At 36.6% G+C, this 21,570-nt stretch overlaps 1 protein-coding gene across 1 annotated transcript in view; it reads left to right on the forward strand.

The window, feature by feature from the left end:
- PTPRZ1 (protein tyrosine phosphatase receptor type Z1) overlaps positions 1–21,570 on the forward strand; it is a 201,092-nt gene that overhangs the window by 42,935 nt on the left and 136,587 nt on the right. Inside the window, exon 3 of the mRNA XM_065938486.1 lies at positions 15,336–15,401. Within this exon, the coding sequence (XP_065794558.1) occupies positions 15,336–15,401 (66 nt within the window). The remainder of the gene's footprint in view (positions 1–15,335; positions 15,402–21,570) is intronic.

A 21,570-nucleotide genomic window follows, 5' to 3' on the forward strand; every position in this document is an offset into this window, starting at 1 on the left:
TGTGAAAAGCATCGAGTGTGTGTGTCCATGGTAATCTGCTGGCTGTGTGCAGGAAGTTACAGCAGCCTTAAGCCATGAAAAGGATCAATTGTTTTTGTGAAAAACCCTCAAGATGTGCCTTGAATTCAAAGAATCAAGTTCATTAAAATCGTAAACTATTTATTAATCTTTTTTTTCCTGAAATGTCCTCAGTGGTCAGTGGTATTTTAAAGAGCAAAATGAAAAATATGATGAAAACCAGAATTCAAAAGATTGTTGAAGACTGTGGAATGAAGTTCTCAATGTTTTTCTCTTCCTGACAAGTTTTTAGTGGACACTTGCTATACTTCTGTGCATGGAACGGAATGTAATGTGAGATTGATATCTTTCATTCATTTGCTTATGTGCCAGGCTGGTTTTATAGATGAGAGCATCCCAGGGTTTTCTGCTAGGTTTCCCATAGATAATTTGGTGGACAGGGGATTAAGGGCAACGTGGTACAAGGGGCTGATTAAACTACATTAATTTTTGTTGGATGTCCCAGGGAAATGGGGGTGGGCTTTTCGCCTCTGGGGAGAGACCGCAAGGCCTGCTATGGCATCTCATTATATGGCATACCCGCTCCTGCTGACTGGCGGGGCTCTGTGTGAGATGGGAAGCCGAGTCTAGGATGGCATAACCACCCCCTCCCCTGGCCTGGAACACTACCTCAGATCAGCAGGCGCCCCCCGCACGGCAGGGACAGCGCATCCTCCAGACATTGTGCTACCTAGAGTTTTCAGGCAGAAAGTGAGTAGCTTAGCCTCAGGCTTCTAGCTCAGATCTTCTTGAGAAAAGCCAAGCAATGCTCCTTGCTCTTACTCCAGAGAGGCTTCTGGGAATTCTGCCCTGATAAGAAACATGCATTTAAATATGATATGAAGCAAAACATTTCAGTTAGTTGGAAGTACATAGATGTCAGTTAAAAGAGTTGTCAATTTCTCTAAGATATTTTTTTCTGGGGTTAAAAATGGTAGTTTAAAATAATGTATATTTCACATCCGCATCTCTATTCCTGCCCTGAAAATAGGTCCATCTCTGCCATTTTTCTGGATTCTGTATATATGTGTTAATATATGACATGGAGAAGAGGGGAGGAGAGGGGAGGGTGGGACTAACTGGGGATTGGGATTGACATATATACACTGCTGCTGGTGCTGATACACTCTACCTTTTTTTTTCTTCATTTATTTTTATTAGTTGGAGGCTAATTACTTTACAATATTGCAGTGGGTTTTGTCATACATTGACGTGAATCAGCCATGGATTTACATGTATTCCCCATCCCGATCCCCCCTCCCTCCTCCCTCTCTACCCGATCCCTCTGGGTCCTCCCAGTGCACCAGCCCCGAGCACTTGTCTCATGCATCCAACCTGGGCTGGTGACCTGTTTCACCCTAGATAATATACATGTTTCGATGCTGTTCTCTCAAAACATCCCACCCTCGCCTTCTCCCACAGAGTCCAAAGTTCTGTTCTGTACATCTGTGTCTCTTTTTCTGTTTTGCATATAGGGTTATCATTACCATCTTTATAAATTCCATATATATGTGTTAGTATACTGTAATGGTCTTTATCTTTCTGGCTTACTTCACTCTGTGATATACACTACCTTGTGTGAAATAAATAGCTAGTAAGAAGCTGCTGTCTAGCACAGGGCGCTCAGGTTGGTGCTCCTGATGACCTAGAGGGGTGGGATGGGGATGGGGGGTTGGGATGGGAGGGAGATTAAAAAGGGAGGGGACATGCATAAATATAGCTGTACACATTTGTTATACATAAGAAACTACCACGACATTGAAAAGTAGTTATACTCCAATTAAAAAATAAAAGTAAAATAATAATAAAGTAAGAAAATGTATACTTCAGTAGTTACTGTTTTCTTAGCATGCCAGTGACCTTAAGTGACATGTTCAAGCACTTGAGGCATTATACTGCTAGTCTGTGACCTCTTCGAAGACGCCCTGTTTTAAGCTGTGCATCCCTAGTGCATGGGGTTTAATGTGAAGCCACTGACTATTAAATGAATTCTGCACGCACATTCCATTTGGCACCACTGTGATGCAATGGGGCATTCCACAGAATTGGATTTTTTAAATAATTAAAATATATCCTTTGAAGCACAAATTATTTTAAAATCTCCCTGGTATTTTAATGAAAGTCTTTAAAAATATAGATTTTTATACCTTTTCGAAAAGATTTTTCACATAATTTAACTTTTTAAATGATATATCAGTATTTTTGTCTGTTGTAATTTTTTAAAATGCTGTTGAAGAATGATAGCCAGTTTTCCCATCATTAAGTAATTCATTTCTACTTTTAAGCTTGTCTTTCTGATTTTTAATGGTGGTATGGTCAACTTCCTCAACTATCTACTGTTACTTTTTGATGATATTTGAATTTCTTGCCGCAAATTTTCTTCTTTATATTAGACACAGTTGCCTATATTAGATCCATTACTGTGGGATAGTTTTTGCAACTTACTTTCATCTGGATTCATGATAGTTACATGTATGTTGAAGATGCCAAAATATAAACTTCCAGTATTGCTAATGTGATATAAAAGAATTATATGTCCTCCTTGGCTTTGAAGCTATTTCTGTAACCATTCAGCTTTTTCTTTCTTTGGCTGTACCATGCAGCACACGGGATCCTAGTTCCCTGGGCAGAAACCAAATCTGTGCCCCCTGCAGGGGAAGCATGGAACCTTAACCACTCGACCATGAGGGAGGTTACACTATTCTGCTTTTAAAGTGAATCAATGTCTGTTAAATTAAATTTTGTTTATTATTGACAGCTTAGTTCTCCTTTGGATCTTTTTCAGTTATATTAAATATGTTATTGAGAAAACCTGACTATAAAACATAGGTAGAAAATGTATTCTTTTCCCTGTTTTGAAATTCAGTGGACATATTTCTGAAAATATCTTCATGTAAAATGACTTGCCACTCCCCATTTGTTGTCAAATTAAGTTTGTTGTTTTGCAAAAATGTGTGTGTGTGTGTGTGTGTGTGTGTGTGTGTGTGTGTGTAATTCGATTGGTAGGACTGATGCTGAAGCTGAAGCTCTAATACTTTGGCCCCCTGATGTGAAGCAACAACTCATTGGAAAAAAACTCTGGTTCTGGGAAACATTGAGGGCAGGAGGAGAATTGGCCGACAGAGGTTGGATGGCATCACGGACTCAATGCACATGGGTTTAAGTAAGCTTCGGGAGATCGTGACAGACAGGGAGGGTCTGTGCTGCAGTTCATGGGGTCACAAAGAGTCAGACACGACTTAGCGACTGAACAACAAAATGTTGATACCGATTATTATACCCATTTTGTAGATATGGGAGTTGAGACTTAGAAACGTTGACTTGCCCAAAGAGCTAATAAGCAATCCAACAATCATTTTCAGCAATATTAATATTAATATTAATTGACTAATGTCTCTCACATGGAACGTAAAAGAATGGAGAGAGAAAACTCTTGCCCTCCACAGTTCATTAAATAACAACTGTTCATTCTATAAAATAATGTGTCAATCAGCTTCAGTTTACTTCCCAGATGAAAACATAATCACTTCTGTTTATAAATACATTCAAATGAATTAATTCCTTGGACCCCCAGCCCCCATTACCAGTATAGGAGGGAGTTATTTTTCAGGTAGAGGAACCGAGGCACTGAGGGGGCAAATGTCTCTTCTAAAGGCCCACAGCTGGGAAGTTTAATATTCAGGATTTAAATTCCTAGCTCTTCCGTCTCCATCTCTAGTTCTGATCTCTTCCTATTATGATACACAGTGTTTCAAAGTATATCACAAATGAAAACCAGCTCTTCATTTTCACAAATGAAAACCAGCTCTACATTGACTGGAGAAGCTGAGCTGTTGTAGGAGGCAAGTAGCTGTAAACTATATAACATGAATATAAAACCTTTTAGTGAAATATTGATGCTAAATATAAAGGCCTAAGATCTCTAAACATTTAGCCTTTGCCTTTTCATCTTATAATTTCTGTTCAATCAGTGTGACCATTTAAAGAATAAATATGGGAGAAAAGAAGAACATTATTTTTAATCAAATGTTCATTGTTTTTATATATAAAAGTAGACTTGGAATGATTGTAGCATTTCTTTTAATCATGGATCTGTTCAGTCACTCCTTTGTTCTCCTGTTGTAAAACTCAAGACATCAATACAATAGCATTTACTTGAGCACCAAATGGGTATTATGATATTTTATTTCCAAGGTTAAATCAATATTTTGGCTAGATATATGGTAGGTTATCAGTTAAACATTTTCCACCAAAAATATTAGCCATTAACGAAATCAGTGGCAAAAAGCATAAACTTCAGGAAGGTGTGAAGGCAACTGGATGTTTAAAAATGTATTGAAGAAAACGTTAAGTTCTACCTCAATATCTATGTCTTCATGATATACATATATGAATCCCAAGGCCTAAACCTTTTTATAAAAGACACCTTTTGTTTTCACATTGCAAAGATGCTACCCTTTATATGTTATAAGGTGGTTTTTTTAATTTAACGATCACTGTTGTCATATTAGACACCACAGGAAGGTGTTAATTATCTTGAGGTGGCCCAGTGGCCCAGTAACTCTAAGGCAAAATGCCAGCTGAGTCCTGGTTGCAATCCAGGTTGAAAACACTACATTAACTTGTTCAGTCTCTTAACGTCCTTACAAACAGAATGGTAAACCTGGAGAGAAAACATATTTGTTCCAACTGAGTTAACTATTCCAAAATAAATATATCCAACCCCTGGCTAACCATTTGTGATTGTGTGTGAAAAGTAACTAATGAGCACTATTCTCCAAGGTTGTTAATTATCTTCTGAACAGGAATGCTTTTTAGATATTGTTCCTCTGAGTGCAGTAAACCTGGGTTATCTAGGCAACTTAATGAGCATCTTTGAGCATCTGCTATGCAGAGAGCTTTCAAGTTTCAGGCAGAAGTTAGGAAAAGCTTTTGCAACAGCGGGCCAGTAAGACCCAATGCTGTCATTGGTGTGGAGCTGTCACCAATGCAAGATTTGAAGATAAATGTGTTGTGATTGACGATTGATGTTGGTGGTTCATTGAATATCGTGGAACCAATAAGTTCCATGGAGAATGTGTACATCTACAGGAGAAAGAGAAGAGAGTACAAGTGGGATGTTCTACAAAAAGCAGAGGCCTTGTAGGGGAAATAGGGCTGGGGGTGGTGTTCATGAAAATATCAAGCAGAGGAAATCAAATAAAACTCATCTTCTAGCCAGATGGAACATTCCTGTACTGTACCAACCCATAGAGCCTGTAGGATTTGAGGAGTTTCACTAATTTAAAATACATTTTTTACAGTGAATATGCTTTGTATAAAAAAAATTTTCCTTTTTTCTAAACCAATGAAGTCAAAATGAAAATGAATTTTCAGTCAGTACTCTGGAAAGAAGTCAAGAAAATCTTTCTGTCTTGCCCAGATGTAACTACATAGTCAATCAGTCAACACACTGGCAGCAGTTTTAACAGATGAACCACACCTATTTCAGAGTAGGTTGCCAACTCCAAGTTGCCAGATTTTCCCACTTAATGGATAGAGTCTTATGTTTGGACTTAATTTTATCTGAGCAAAAGGTGTTATTAGAAGTAAGACACAAATTAAAATAAGGCTGCTTCAAGGTCTGCCCCAAAGTAAATGATCCAGTCAATATGATAATTTTGGCCGATAAGATGGTTCGTGAGTTACTGTACTGCCTATTTTGCTATGGCTCTTGTTTTTAGTTTTCATGGTAGCTGAAGTGCTCAGATTGCCTACCATGTGTAGACTTGGCTACACTTCAATATGTGGTTAACACTAGCATTAACACTAGCTAATGCATTCAGGCTCTTGTGAATAAGGAGAAGATTTTATTGTAAAATCCAAGATAAGCAATGAAAAAATGGGTTTCAAGCTTTTCCTTACCCCATCTTCAAAATACAGTTATATATTTGTCTTTAAGCAATTTGGCTGTAGAATTAGAAATATTATTTCAGAAGTGCATATATACTTTTAAGTTTTAAAAATACCAACTTGTACAAACTCATAAAATGTATGCAAAGCATAGGATCTTATAAAAAAGTAAAAATCACTCCCAGTGTCACCACATGAGGAGATTTACATTTTTGAATATATGTGATAGTTTCAAAATGGCACCATAACTAATAATGTTTTATATCATGTGCATTTCTTCAGTAAGTATTTGGGAAATGTAAATGGAATGGAATCACATAATTTCATACTATGAACATTGCATAATTTATTTAGATTTCTTCCACTTTTTGAACATTAACAGACTTTCCTATTGTTCACTGTTACTTTCAGCACTTTGCACATCTTGGTACATGGCACTTTGTTCTCATCTCTGCTCATCATTTAAAATATATTCCTTGGAATAGAATTACTGTCCCAAAGGCTATGAAGTATTTTAAGAATCTCGTTAACTTTTGCCAGCTTACTTTCCATAGAATTTATACTAGATCATATTTCCACCTGTATGTAAAAGAACATTTCAAGTTATTTTGAGCATCATTGAATATTTTAAAAATTAAAATAATAAACCTTTGACTATTTGATAACTGGAAAATGATGTCTGAGTGTTAAATTATTTTTTTTGATAGTCTAATAGTTCTTTATAGCTTTAATAATTATTTTTGCATTTGAAAAATTTCTCTGCTCATGTATTTGCTTTAGTGATTTGTAAGAATTCTATACGTTTGAAATATAGCGTTGTTATTTGTTGAATGTGTTTTAGTGGGGTTTCCCAGGTGGCACTAGTGGTAAAGAACTATCCTGCCAATTTAGGAGACAGTGAGAGACACAAGTTTGATACCTGGATCAGGAAGATCCCCTGGAGGAGGGCATGGCATGGCAAGAACTCCCGTTCTTGCCTGGAGAGTCCCATGGACAGAGGGGCCTGGCGGGCCACAGTCCATAGGATCGCGAAGAGTCGGACATGACTGAAGTGACTTAGGATGCACACACGCAATCTGTACTTACTGATAAACATGGAATATTTTGGACCTCCCAGGTGGCTCAGAAAGTGAAGAATCTGCCTGCAATGTAGAAGACCCAGGTTCGATCCCTGGGTTGGGAAGATCCTTTGGAGAAGAGAATGGCAACCCATTACAGTATTCTCGCCTGGAGAATTCCGTGGACAGAGGAGCCTGGTGGGCTACAGTCCATGGGGGTTGCAAAAGAGTTGATCATGACTTAGCTACTAAACAACAACAATGAACATTAGAATCATTTTGCCTATTAAAAACACCCCACTGAGACCTGAACTGTTCATTAATATGGAGAGAACTGATACTTTCCCCAAGTTCAGTGTTCCCGTTTAAGGATGTGGTAGACCTCTTTACTTATTCATATTTTTATATTAATAATAGTTCATCTCTTTATGTAGTTTTTGGTATTTTACGCTTTTCATGGTAGATGTGAGTGGAACCCCATTTTATTCTCTATTTATCTATTTTAGGATGTCAGTTGTCCAGAATTTCCCACCAATCCTAATCCTTGACAACACAGCAGACATCCTTGCCCTACACACAGTTTCAGTAAGAGCACATGGGCATTAAGACTTCACGACAGAACCATTATTTAGATTGTTGAATAATAACACACTGCTATCATACAGATAATATTATGAAAGTTTGCTGTGCTGTGCTTAGTCGCAACTAAGTTGTGACTGAGTTGCATGTCCAGCTAAGCTGCATCCCAACTAAGTTGCATATCCAACTCTTTGCAACCCCATGGGCTCTAGCCCACCAGGCTTCTCTTACCCATGGGGATTCTCCAGGCAAGAATACTGGAGTGGGTTGCCATGCCCTCCAGGGGATCTTCCCAACCCAGGGATCGAACCCAGGTCTCCCACATTTCAGGCAGATTGTTTACCGTCTGAGCCACCAGGGGAGTCCATGAATATTGGACTGGGTAGCCTATCCCATCTCCAGAGGAGCTTCCTGACCCAGAATCAAACCAGAATCGCCTGCATTCCAGGGGGATTCTTTACCAGCTGAGCTACCAGGGAAGTCCTTATAATAGTATACAATGGCATAATAATATAATAATACATAAAACAAATATAATAACATTTTGTAATGTGATGAATTCATTTTTCATATACATTTCACATACAGATTGTTTTATTTTCCTACTTTTAATGTTAATATTATTTTTTGGAGTAGGAAATGGCAACCCACTCCAGAATTATTACCCAGAGAATCCCCATGGACAGAGTAGCCTGGCAGGCTACATACAGTCCATGAGGGTCACAAAGAGTTGGACATGACTGAGCAACTAAGCAAAATAGTTATCTTTACACTTGTTATTTCTATCTCTGCTTCTGTTATCACTGTTTCATCAACAACTGAGTTTTTCTCTTATACTAGAATAAATTCACTGTTAGTTATGAAGGTAAAACAAAGTAACTATAAGTATTGTAGTACTGTACAATAAAATGGACTTCCCTGGTGGTTCAGACGGTAAAGCGACTGCCTACATCGCGTGAGATCCGGGTTCGATCCCTGGGTTGGGAAGATCCCCTGGAGAAGGAAAGGGTAACCCACTCCAGGACTCTTGCCTGGAAAATCCCATAGACGAAGGACCCTGGTAGGCTACAGTCCACGGGGTCGCAAAGAGCCGGACACAACTGAGTGACTTCACTTTCTTTTCACAATAATAATGAGCTTGTTCCAGTTTAGTGTTTTCTTGGTGTTGTAGAAGAAGATTGATAGGAAAAAAAGTGGCACTTAATTTCCTGCTCAACACCCTTCCTCTATCTGAAATATTTCAGTCCCTCTCCCCAAGTCTTTCCTCATCAAAATCTATACTCAAAAGCTTTAAATTCAAATTAGCTTAATGGAAAATTTCATCACTCATATCATTTAATCCTAAGGAATAAATTTTCCAAATCTATATTAGCCTTTTATTTTAATATCAAAAAATTAGTGAATGCTTCAAGTGAACTATTATGGTGCTATAAAACCATATTTATTAGCTTGAGACATGAATGATTATTATGTAGAAAAAAACAAGTCACCAAATAATGAAATAGTGTAATTCAGTTAATGTAAAGTATAAAATCATTATATTGCATAGCATAACATTTAAAAAAATATATATATATAATGTACAAGATTGTAAATACTAGTTTCTGTTGGAGATGGGATTACAGGTGATCTTTTAAATTACTTTTGCTTAACTTTATTTTTAAAATTTATCTGAAATAGGTATTACTATATGATTAAGATAAAATTATTAACATGTTTTCAACGGAAAATGCCTCAACTTTATGAATGTATCTAAATCACATTAGGTAAAACATATCTAAGTATGAGAAAATATCCTGATGACTTTCCAAGACAAGCCTATGAATATTTTGAGTTTTCACTGAATAGATTTGGTAGACATATTGCCAACATACAAACCTCTGGAAGGTATACACAGTCCTCAGTGTCTAAGGAGCACCAAGATAAAATTGCTTACCTCCAAACCCTTCCCTGGTCCTATGAGAAATGTGTATTTAATTGGACATCTGACTACCATCTGACATATGAAGGAAGTGGCTCCCTCTGTTTTTCACATTGTCCAATATGTTCAATCTTTCCATCTCTTTTTACAATTTACCAGTGCCTCAGGGATCTACTTTTTCATCTCTTTAACCTTATCATTAAATAAAGAAGTTACCTGTACTCTAATTAAACTCATATTTTTCCAGAATTCCTGTCTTTAGTAATATGAATTCATGTGCCCTTCTATTTGAAGATAAGCTGCAGTTTAAGTTTTGAAACTTCAAAAAGTACCTATGTTTTTAAACCTCTGCAGAGGGTAGAAAACTAATGGTATTCTTTTTTCTAACCCTGGAAAACTGTTGGAATTGGAAGACAGGTGGTTTGGGGGAAAATAATATATGTGTATTTTTTACAGTTACATCTGTAGTGATTAACAGTAAGTGCCATGTTTGAACTATAAGTATGCACTGAACAAGTTACCTGAATTACCATAATTAACTAAATTTATGTTTCACAAATGTCTTTGCATATATACTGGATACAAGTATATATTCCAGGTAGGTAAAAATGGGGTGTGTGAAAGTCACTCAGTTGTGTCTGACTCTTTGAGACCCCATGGACTGTATAGTCCATGGAATTCTCCAGGCCAGAATATTGGAGTGGGTAGCCTTTCCCTTCTCGAGGGGATACTCCCAACCCAGGGATCGAACCCAGGTCTCTAATGTCCCCTGCATTGGCAGGGGGGTTCTTTACCACTAGCGCCACCTGGGAAGTCTTTCTGTGACCCACTCTATTTCTTCTCTGTCATACATTTGGCCTCTTAATAGCATTGCGTGTGTGTGTGTATGTTTTGTCAGAGCATGGCTGTTAGATGATATGGTAGAATGCAGGTGATGAATTGTTGATCAGCATAAAGCAGAGACTTTCTTTAGCCATTCAGTGCAGAATCAGAGGCATTTATAAGTTCAAAATATTTGTAGTGATATTTTAGTACAAAATGAGCACCTGGAGTTTTTCTTTGTTTAAAAAAATGAGCAAAAAATGCTGAATTTATTTACATCTTCCATATAGTTGTTATCAAAACTTTGGTTTCCATTATGTGGATCTAAAGAAAAGGAATATGTGGCATATTAATGTTTGCAAAAGAAGTAAATGCTCACAGTATAAGATTGAATAGATTGAAGCAGTGACATTTAAAATTACCTAAAATAGTATAAACCAAATTTCTCTCAATTTTGGTAGCCCCTTCATGAGGAATAATTTTTCAGGACCAACTTTAGAGTTACCTTTTAAAAAGGTTTACTAATGTTTATGTTCTTACTCTGCATCATGTGTACCAACCATTTTTGAAATTTATTTCTTAGTTTTATCCCTACAAAACACACCAAAGCAGACGGAGCAAATACTTTTGAACAGAAAGAAACAAAATATACAAGCTAAAGAAGCTCAAACCCACAGAAACAAACAAAAAAATTCTATATTTCATTATTTTAATTGATTTTAAAATATGTAAGCACTTTGATAGACTTGACTTTATATAGGATTTACTGGTTTTCAAAGTATACAATGCAACAAAAAAAAGTGAACCTAGATTCTTTTTTTCTTGTTCATTGGAGCTATCACATCTCATCTATCAGACCTCTAAGTAGAATTTTAAAAGTGGGGTACTCTCTCACGCCCAAGGACCATGTAATTAGCATATGAATGTGTAACGGATTGTTTGAAGTAACAATTAAGGGAACAATACATAAAGGGGCTGAAGAGAGCTACCAACACCTGGGAATCTTATATTGAAAAAAGCTTTCTTAACGTAAGTAATTAAAAACCAAGGACAAATGCTGATTGTGTAGCAATAAAGCCCTACAAGGAAAGCTAAAATCTGCTGATATTTTGCTGTCGTGCTTTAGCCTGAATCATTAAAACAAGAGCTTACTGTTTTATTTTTTTCAGTGGAATACTTGTTAATTATAGGTTCTACATGGCATTTGGTCTTCTGAAATCACCAAAATGCATTTATATGTCAAAAATGTCTTTACATTTAAAAAATATTTTTATTTCAAAACATAAATGATGAGAATAAATCTTCCCTATGGGCAGGGCAGAGTTTCAGAGGGAAATTCCAAGTGATGGCCAGGTCAGATCAGATATATGGTCAGTTCTCTTTAATTTATTTGCCCAAATAATTCCTGCTGGGAAATTCAACCCCAGTAAATTATTTTTTTTGTTTTATTTTGTTTCTCTTGAAGAGGTTCCTACTCAGGCAGAGAACTTAAGAGAATAATCAGTAACTCCAGATTGTTAGGAGCCTTTGATATTGGGGAAGACTTAGTGAGTAGGAGGCAGGAGCCATGGATTATTGTTTCCAGTTTTGTCACTTTTTGCCTGTACAAACCACTTAAATTTCCATTGAAAAAATTGTCTTATCTGTAAAATAGGAATTTTTGTAACCTGTTAAATTCTGAATCAAATGACTTTTGATGTCCTCACATCTAGTTGTATATATTCCTTGATCATGAAAAAACACTTATCCCCAGAATTTAGCCTTAAATGACTACCCTTTTATGAACAATGCTAAAAAATGTGTTATGAGCCTAATGTTTAATTTTTAGGTAGAAAACATATGCATGAATATTCAAAGCAGTATTTTTCATGATAGCCCCAAAGAGGATACAACCCAAGTATCAAACAATTGATGAATGGATAAATAGAAAGTGGCATAGCCAACATCGAAACAAGAATTGCAGCAAAGAAAATGAAACAGGCAAAGAAAACTTTATTCAAGGCAATTGCAGTAGGGCGAGGAGGCAGAACCGAATCTGAACTCAACCCTGATGAGGCCGAGAAAGTAAGGTGTTTGGAGAGATACGTTGATCCCAGTGTAAATATAATTCAGGACATTGGAGAAAGTTGTCGGCCATCTGTAGTTGCTCCACCCAAAAGAAAGATGAGCCTATATCATTATGACAGAGGTAGTTTTTACAACTTGGAGCAAGATACCTCAATGGAAGTTAGGCTCATACCCTCCTACAGAACGTGGGAGATAAGGGTGCTTATTTCCTTTGATAGTTGATTTTCAGAGAGATGTTTTCCTTAGTCTTGATAAGTACAGTCCTAGTTGTAGAATGACATATGGCTATTTAAAAAGATTTACTTCTCAAAGTAACAAAGAAAGAATGTATAAGTTTTCTAAGTGAAATGCTGGAAGAAATAGGAGGTCAGAAACATAGAGCTAGGAAGTAGCCTGTCCAACGTTTAGTCAAGCTGAGAGGAGTTTTAAGGCCATTTTGGTCACCAGACAATGGAATACTGTTAGACAATAAAAAGGAATGAAGTATTACACTGCAATATTTAAAGTGGATAACCAACAGTGGTCTACAGTATAGCACATGCAGCTGTGCTCAATGTTATATGACAGCCTGGATGGGAGGGAAGTTTGGGGGAGAATGGACACATGTATGTGCCTGCATGCGTGCTCAGTCATGTCTGACTTTTTGCACCCCATGGACTGGGGCCCGCCAGGCTCCTCTGTCCATGGAATTTTCCAGGCAAGAAATACTGGAGTGGGTTGCCATTTCCTACTCCAGGGGATCTTTCTGACCCAGGGATCGAACCCACGTCTCTTGTGTCTTCTGCACTGGCAGTTGGATTTCTTTATCACCTGAGCCACCAGAGAAACCCAGATACATGTATGAAAAGTGAAAGTGTTAGTCCCTCGGTCGTGTCCAACTCTTTGCGGCTCTGTGGACTGTCATCCACCAGGCTCTTCTGTTCGTGGAATTCTCCAGACAAGAATACTGGAGGGGGTTGCCATCCCCAGGGGATATTCACCCGAAACTACCACAGCATTGTTAATCGACTATACTCCAATACAAAATAAAAAGTTTAAAGGAATGAAGTACTCATATATCCTACAACATGGGTAAACCTTGTTGTATAAGCCAGCCATAAAAAGCCATGCATTGCATGATCATGTATTTAGAAATATTTGGAATATCCAAATCTATAAATTAATGGAGGTCGAGGTGTGGTTGGAGATGGCAGCTAAAGGTATGGGGTTTTCTTTTGGGGGATAATAAAGATGTTTTAAAATTTTCTGTAGGGATGATTGCCTAATTCTGTGAATATAGTAAGTGCCATTAAGTTGTACACTTTCCTGGGTGAATTGTAAGGTGTGCAAATCATATTTCAGTAAAACCGTTATCAAAACAAATGTTTGTTGAAATGTGCTACATGGTCAATAGAATATTTACCTATTTTTATGGGTAGAGAAATTTTTAAAACAATTTTTTTTGCTTTCTCCAAGATTGGTTTTGGTTTTCAATAATCTATGGACTCAAAATGTATATTTCTGTAAGATAACTTGCTTTTAAGTTTTTGTAAAATTTTAGTATGTATTACCATGTTCTGCTAATCAGATTGTGTATAACATGGAATAGAAGAAAAATAATTTCTAAAATGTCCTTGAGGTATTTGCCTCCCTTAAATTGGGAACTGTCAAAAAAGAAAAAAAATCTGTGTAAAGAGAATAAGAGGAAATAAGAGTCTCTCTTCAAAACTGACAAGAAATATTTATAATATGTATGTATATCTATAGTATGGTATAAATAAATCCTTGTATTCAAATGAAAACCATATGTACAGAACCCCAATTTATGAGTATGTGATGTTCCACGTGTTCATTTGTAAACTAGTTCTTTGTAGCCTTTTCTCTTTCTGGTCATGCCATGTGACTTACAGGATCTCAGTTCCCCAACCAGCGACTGAGCTCACCACGGCAGTGAAAGCGCAGAATTCTAACCACCAGGCAACTAGGAAATTCCTGTAGCCTTTTCTACAGAAACAGTTTTGTCAACACTGATCAGCTTCCAAATCTAGCTCACAAAGATGTATTTTGCTCACAATGTAGCCGAAATGGCGTACTAGTGTTAAGACAGGCTGGAATAAAGGTGCAAGAGCACAATGACACAGGAAGGAGGAGAATGAATCATAACGTCCCTGTTTCTTGGGTACAGGCATGACTCCAGGCAAAATTCTGAATGGTACAGAGTGAGCCTTTGGCTTCCATCCATTTTCCTTACTGTAGCCCTTGCCTCATGTTCAAGAACTAGAGCTTCTCTCTCTAGGTCATGAAAAGTCCACTATTTTACAATGCCCCAAGCTTCCCCCGCATTACCTCCCTTAGGCATCACTGTTCCTCTAAGAGACAAATTCACTTACACTGTCTAATACAGGCTTTCTCCCAGCCAACACACACACACACACACACACACACGCTGAAATTTCCATTCTTCAAGACTATTAATTTTGTTGTGCCTTGTAAGAGAAATAAATTTTGAAAACATGGTGACCTCTGGATCTCCTCGAAGCATTTACAGATACAACTTGGGTTGTAACTTGAAAAGTATCACTAGTCAGTAGGATTTCAAGTACTCAGTGGAGGGAATGGTAAGAAAAATCTAAAAATAGAATAAGCTGTCCTTTCCTACCCTAGTCACTCTATGAGATGAAATCCTCTAGGTTGCTCATGCTTTTCACAGAATACCTTCTTTGCCTTTGCCTGAACTTCAGCAGTTTTAAAATGTGCCCTGCTAAAAGTTACACTAATTACCAGAACAGGGATGATGGAGTCTATAATGGTGGCAGTTGAAATTGTGAAGATGAAATAGAAAAGAATAATCAAGCACCGTTACTGTATGAATGGTGCTTTGGGCTTCTTGTGTTTTTTAAAATTTGTACACATATATTTTCTACACATTGATCAATTGTTTTTTTTTCCCTTGGTTGTAGATTGGGTTTATGGATACTACAGACAACAGAGAAAACTTGTTGAAGAGATTGGCTGGTCCTATACAGGTAAATATATTAGAATATAATGAAATTCAATGAAAATTATTATTGTTTTTGTATCTGCTCATATGTGTAAAAGAAAATTTTGTAGCTCCACATTATTTTAACTTAGCTACATGGGAATGCAGTTAATCACTAAAAATATATCATATGCAAAATGATTTCTAGTGAATTTCCATTAGCAAATTGGCAGAGTAGGGTATATTGATCTCAGACAGAGCTAGATTTGAATATCAGATCTACACTAGCTACGTCTCCTTGGGAAAAGTATGCATCCTAATTGAGTCTGAGTTTTCTCATCTGTGAAATGGAAGATTTTTCTGAACATTAAATGGAGTTGACACAGTGCCTCCTTGTAAATAGAGAATTCTCAATAAACTTTATCAGCTATGCTTGTTATGATCACAGTTGTTCTTATGATTAATATTAACAAATTATGATGGTAGTCTTGCCTTCAAAAGGAGTTTCCTTCTGAGTTAGTGTGCTGAGTTAATTGGAATCAGGGTTAAATGTGATTTTGTGTGATTACCGGGCTTAACTTAGAGCATCATGAATAGCTGATGTTGGCTTAAAATAGTTCCATCAGAAATCGGAAATTATGATCAAAAACTTTAGGAAAGAAGAGAAGCTCTAGGCCTGATTGGATGAGCTTGGGTGGACTCTGCAGGGAACATAACATGCCTGATGACCATCTGAGATAGAGTTCAGTGGTAGAGTTGGGTACTCATTAGAGATAAGATTGGGTTAATAATTGGAATCGAATTAAAAGGGCTTTAACATGAATCTAGCCATTGTTGGCAAAGTAATGTCTCTGCTTTTTAATATGCTATCTAGGTTGGTCATAACTTTCCTTCCAAGGAGTAAGTGTCTTTTAATTTCCTGACTGCAGTCACCATCTGCAGTGATTTTGGAGCCCAGAAAAATAGTCGTCCACTGTTTCCCCATCTATTTCCCATCCGTCTAGTCAAGGCTATGGTTTTTCCAGTGGTCATGTATGGATTTGAGAGTTGGACTGTGAAGAAATCTGAGCACCGAAGAATTGATGCTTTTGAACTGTGGTGTTGGAGAAGACTCTTGAGTCCCTTGGACTGCAAGGAGATCCAACCAGTCCATCCTAATGGAGATAAGTCCTGGGTGTTCATTGGAAGGACTGATGCTGAAGCTGAAACTCCAGTACTTCGGACACCTCACGCGAGGAGTTGACTCATTGGAAAAGACCCTGATGCTGGGAGGGATTGGGGGCAGGAGGAGAAGGGGACAACAGAGGATGAGATAGCTGGATGGCATCACTGACTCGATGGATGTGAGTTTGAGTAAACTCTGGGAGTTGGTGATGGACAGGGAGGCCTGGCGTGCTGTGATTCATGGGGTCGCAAAGAGTCGGACACAACTGAGCGACTGAACTGAACTGAACTGAGCCGATCTGTTTTATAGATGAAAGATAGCAGCACCATGAATTTTATAGTGAGTCTTGCATTTTCTTTTTTTAATTCTTACTTTAAAAGTAGAAATTTTTTAAAAAATTCATTCAAATACAAAGAAGAATACAAAACCACTGTTTACTCCCTCCAGGTATATCCACTAGAAAATTTGGTATATTCTTTTCAGGACAGTTTTTATTATATTATGTTTATATGCTTCTTACATAGAGTTTTGCATCCAATTTATTCTAGTAATTATTTTTGAGTATTTCCTTATTTCAGTGATAATCCCTGTTGATCCTGGTACTTAGTGTCTGCCTAACAGTCTATGGAATAAATGTTTCATTTTTATTTATTTATTTTTTTTTTTCATTTAAATTTCCTGAGGTTGGGTTTGCCTCCATTTCTTTTTTTTTTTTTTTTTTTTTAATATTATTTTATTAGTTGGAGGCCAATCACTTTACAACATTTCAGTGGGTTTTGTCATACATTGTCATGAATCAGCCATATAGTTACACGTATTCCCCATCCCGATCCCCCCTCCCACCTCCCTCCCCAAAATGTTTCATTTTTAATATTTGGATATTCAGGCTGTTGTAAACGTGATAAATAGATGAATAGAAATGACTTTATATTTTTATCATTTTTATTAAAGGATCCTTAATATACCATTACTGAATAGTAAAAAATAAATGCTTTCAGAATTCTAGATACACATGACCTAGTTGGCTTCTAGAGAGCATGTATGTGCTTACGTATAAGTAAGTGACCACCCCACTGAATAAACCAGGATTTAAAAACTGTCATTTTGAAAATCTTCACTAATCTGATATGCTTTAAAAATGACATTTTAATTTTAATTTCTTCTGTTTGATTACTCTTGAAGTCAGGATTTTAATTTTTATTAGCCATTTATATCATCTTTTTGGTGAAATAAATTAAATTAGAACATAGAATAATCAAGATATACATTAAAGCAGAAAAAATTGAACAAATTAAGGCATGTCTAGCTTCTGACTTCTGTGCAGATGGTGTGTGGTAGTTCTACACAACATTTTATAGAAAGACTTGCCTTTAATTTACCCATTTACAATTATGACCTACATATAAGGACATTCTTTTTTTATTAATTTTTTAATCTTGAGAAATACATAAAAACAAAGATTCTCCATAACTTTGTGCCGTTTTTAATTATTTAAATTTATTATTTTGTAAAATTTTGTTAACATTTTGCTATTATATATCCAAGGTAATGAACATTCTCAAATTCTATTTCCTTGAGCAATTGTTTTTTCAGAAAAAACAGACTTTAACAAAAAGAGAGTTGTTGGATCAAATTGCCAAGTGTTTTTAATATTGATATAATGATCAAATTTTAGAAAATTGTTTTCCCTCACATTTTTATCCATTTCCTCACATTTTTACTCACACTTGTTTTATTTATTTACTTTTTTCATTTATTTTTGTTAGTTGGAGGCTAATTACTTTACAGTATTATAGTGGTATTTGCCATACATTGACATGAATCAGCCATGGAGTTACATGTGTTCCCCATCCCGATCCCCCTTCCCGCCTCCCTCCCCATCCCATCCCTCTGGGTCTTCCCAGTGCACCAGCCCCGAGCACTTGTCTCATGCATCCAACCTGGGCTGGTGATCTGTTTCACCCTTGATAGTATACTTGTTTCAATGCTATTCCCTCAGATCATCCCACCCTCGCCTTCTCCCACAGAGTCCCAAAGTCTGTTCTGTACATCTGTGTCTCTTTTTCTGTTTTGCATATAGGGTTATCGTTGCCATCTTTTTAAATTCCATATATATGCATTAGTATACTGTATTGGTCTTTATCTTTCTGGCTTACTTCACTCTGTATAATGGGCTCCAGTTTCATCCATCTCATTAGAACTGATTCAAATGAATTCTTTTTAATGGCTGAGTAATAGTCCATGGTGTATATGCACCACAGATTCCTTATCCATTCGTCTGATGGTGGGCATCTAGGTTGCTTCCATGTCCTGGCTATTATAAACAGTGCTGTGATGAACATTGGGGTGCACGTGTCTCTTTCAGATCTGGTTTCCTCGGTGTGTATGCCCAGGAGTGGGATTGCTGGGTCATATGGCTGTTCTTTTTCCAGTTTTTTAAGGAATCTCCACACTGTTCTCCATAGTGGCTGTACTAGTTTGCATTCCCACCAACAGTGTAAGAGGGTTCCCTTTTCTCCACACCCTCTCCAGCATTTATTGCTTGTAGACTTTTGGATAGCAGCCATTCTGACTGACGTGTAATGGTACCTGGTTTTGGTTTTGATTTGCATTTCTCTGATAATAAGTGATGTTGAGTATCTTTTCATGTGTTTGTTAGCCATCTGTATGTCTTCTTTGGAGAAATGTCTGTTTAGTTCTTTAGCCCATTTTTTGATTGGGTCATTTATTTTTCTGGAATTGAGCTGCAGGATCACACTTGTTTTAAAAATCTGGTTAACTTGATTGGCAAAAAGTAAAATCCTATTTTTAATTTGCTTTTTTCTAATTATTTAATTTCTTATTGTTCAGAAGCTAGCAACAAGAATTTAAAGTGTCTGACTCGTTGCAACCCATGGACTGAAGCACATCAGGCTTCCCCGTCCTTCATTATCTCCATGAATTTGCTTAAACTTGTGTCCATTGAGTCAATGATACCATCCAACCATCTCATCCTCTGTCAACCCCTTCTCCTCTTACCCTCAGTCTTTCCCAGCATCAGGGTCTTTTGCAATGAGTTGGCTCATCACATCACTGGCCAAAGTATTGGAGCTTCAAGTTCAGCATCAGACCTTCCAATGAATATTCAGGGTTGATTTCCTTTTGGATTAACTGGAACTGATGCTTTCAGATTGTGGTGCTGAGAAAGACTCTTGAGAGTCCCTTGGTCAACAAGGAGATCAAAGCAGTCAGTTACTTAATTTATTAAATTACCCCAAGTAACAGGGTTTAAGTTAGGGTTTTGGGAGGACATATGGTAAATAAATACTGCCTGGGGTGATGGTTAATTGAATAAGAGTGGTAGACCTGAGTAACTGGTATTAAAAAAAAAAAAAAAAAAAGGACAATCCATTGATTCAACTTAGTTTCACTTTTGTTTTCAGTAAAAGGGAGTCTTATATTCTTTTTGAATAAATTTGTGTCTTAGTTTCTCTGGATTTGATTCCAGGTCCAGCTTACAGTTTCAGATGAGGACATTTTACAGCTGCTTAGCTCAAGCTGAGTTCAGATTGATTATTTTGTCTGAATTCATAGAATGTCAAAAAGAAAACAAATGAGAAGAAGCCTTTATCCAAATGAACACTTCTCTCCCAAGCAATCACACCCAAGTCAAGAATTTTAAATATGGATTATTCGATATTAAGTATAAGTTTTAAGAGTCTTAAATTTAATTGATGAACAGCTGAAGTAAATTGGTCTTGACCACACTTACTTCTAGTTTTGTTCATAATAGCTTATCTTGTTGAGCTGTTAGACTTCTTCAATCTTGGAAGAAAAGACTTGCCCTTGAATTTATATATAGAATTCTATTCATAAAAGTTACTAAGAGCATCATAACATCTGCTTGTAAGAGGGCTCATTGCTTTACCATAAGCTATTTTGAAATGTCACATGGCACATCAAACATGATTTAAATAGAATCACTTACGCTAAGGTTGTTTCAGAAATATTATACAACTGCAATATGTGGAGAAACAATAAAAATCCAAGCTGGCTATCAGATGAATAGAGAAACAGTGGAAGAGGAGGAGAAGATGTGTTTCAGTTGTGTTTTTTTTTAGCATAGACTAAAAACAACTTTTCTATTCAGGGTATATCCTATAATTATGCTGAGAAATGGCAGGGTTGGTAAATACAGTGAACAGTTCCATTTTTAAAGTTATTACAAGAAGGTGAGCAAAGTTTATCACTCTGCAATGAAAGAGCGAATAGTAAATCTGAGAATGTCAGAACTAAAATCGAGTTCTTTCCTTAGTAACTTCATTTCATGTAAGGATTTCAGAAAATGAATTTCCTTCTTTCTATTAACAATAAATTTTCTATTTAAAATGTCTATATAAAGACAATTCAGTGAAGAAAGAAAAACTAGCTCTTTTGGTCTTTCTTTTTTTTAATATATATCATGAACATGTAGCCCACCATGATCACGAGATTAAAGCCTTCCCTCTGTTTGAGTTGTTAGACCTTATCACCTTAAGCAATGAGAAGATCATCAGAAATGAATGGACATATACTGCTTACTTCTTAGAAGTGATCGCTATTGAAATGATTTCCTGGATTTTCCTAGATTTCCTGGATTTAAAAATACATATATTCAGATGTTTCTTTTCACCATATTTTAAGACAGCTTGAAACTGGAAATTGTATATTGATATATTTTCTTTTTTTTTCATTTATTTTTATTAGTTGGAGGCTAATTACTTTATAATATTGTAGTGGTTCAAGTGTTCTTAAACCCAGAGAACTTTAAAGTTTTAGTTAAAGGGTTGTACTGGCTGCGCAAGATTGCATTAGACCACACAGGGGTCACTACTAGACACTTGACTGAACACCTCAGAAGGAGGGAAGCTCTGAATGCCAATTTGATTCTGCTTCCTCAAATAGAATATCCTGTCTAAATAGTATTTCCAACAAATATATAGACTAGAAGATACTACTTATGGAAAACAAAGGAACCATAATATAAGGTTATGTGTTGTGTGGTTTGGTGTTTGGCATTTATTTTTGGACA

Source organism: Muntiacus reevesi, chromosome 6 (genome assembly GCF_963930625.1).
Source record: "Muntiacus reevesi chromosome 6, mMunRee1.1, whole genome shotgun sequence".
NCBI lineage: Eukaryota > Metazoa > Chordata > Mammalia > Artiodactyla > Cervidae > Muntiacus > Muntiacus reevesi.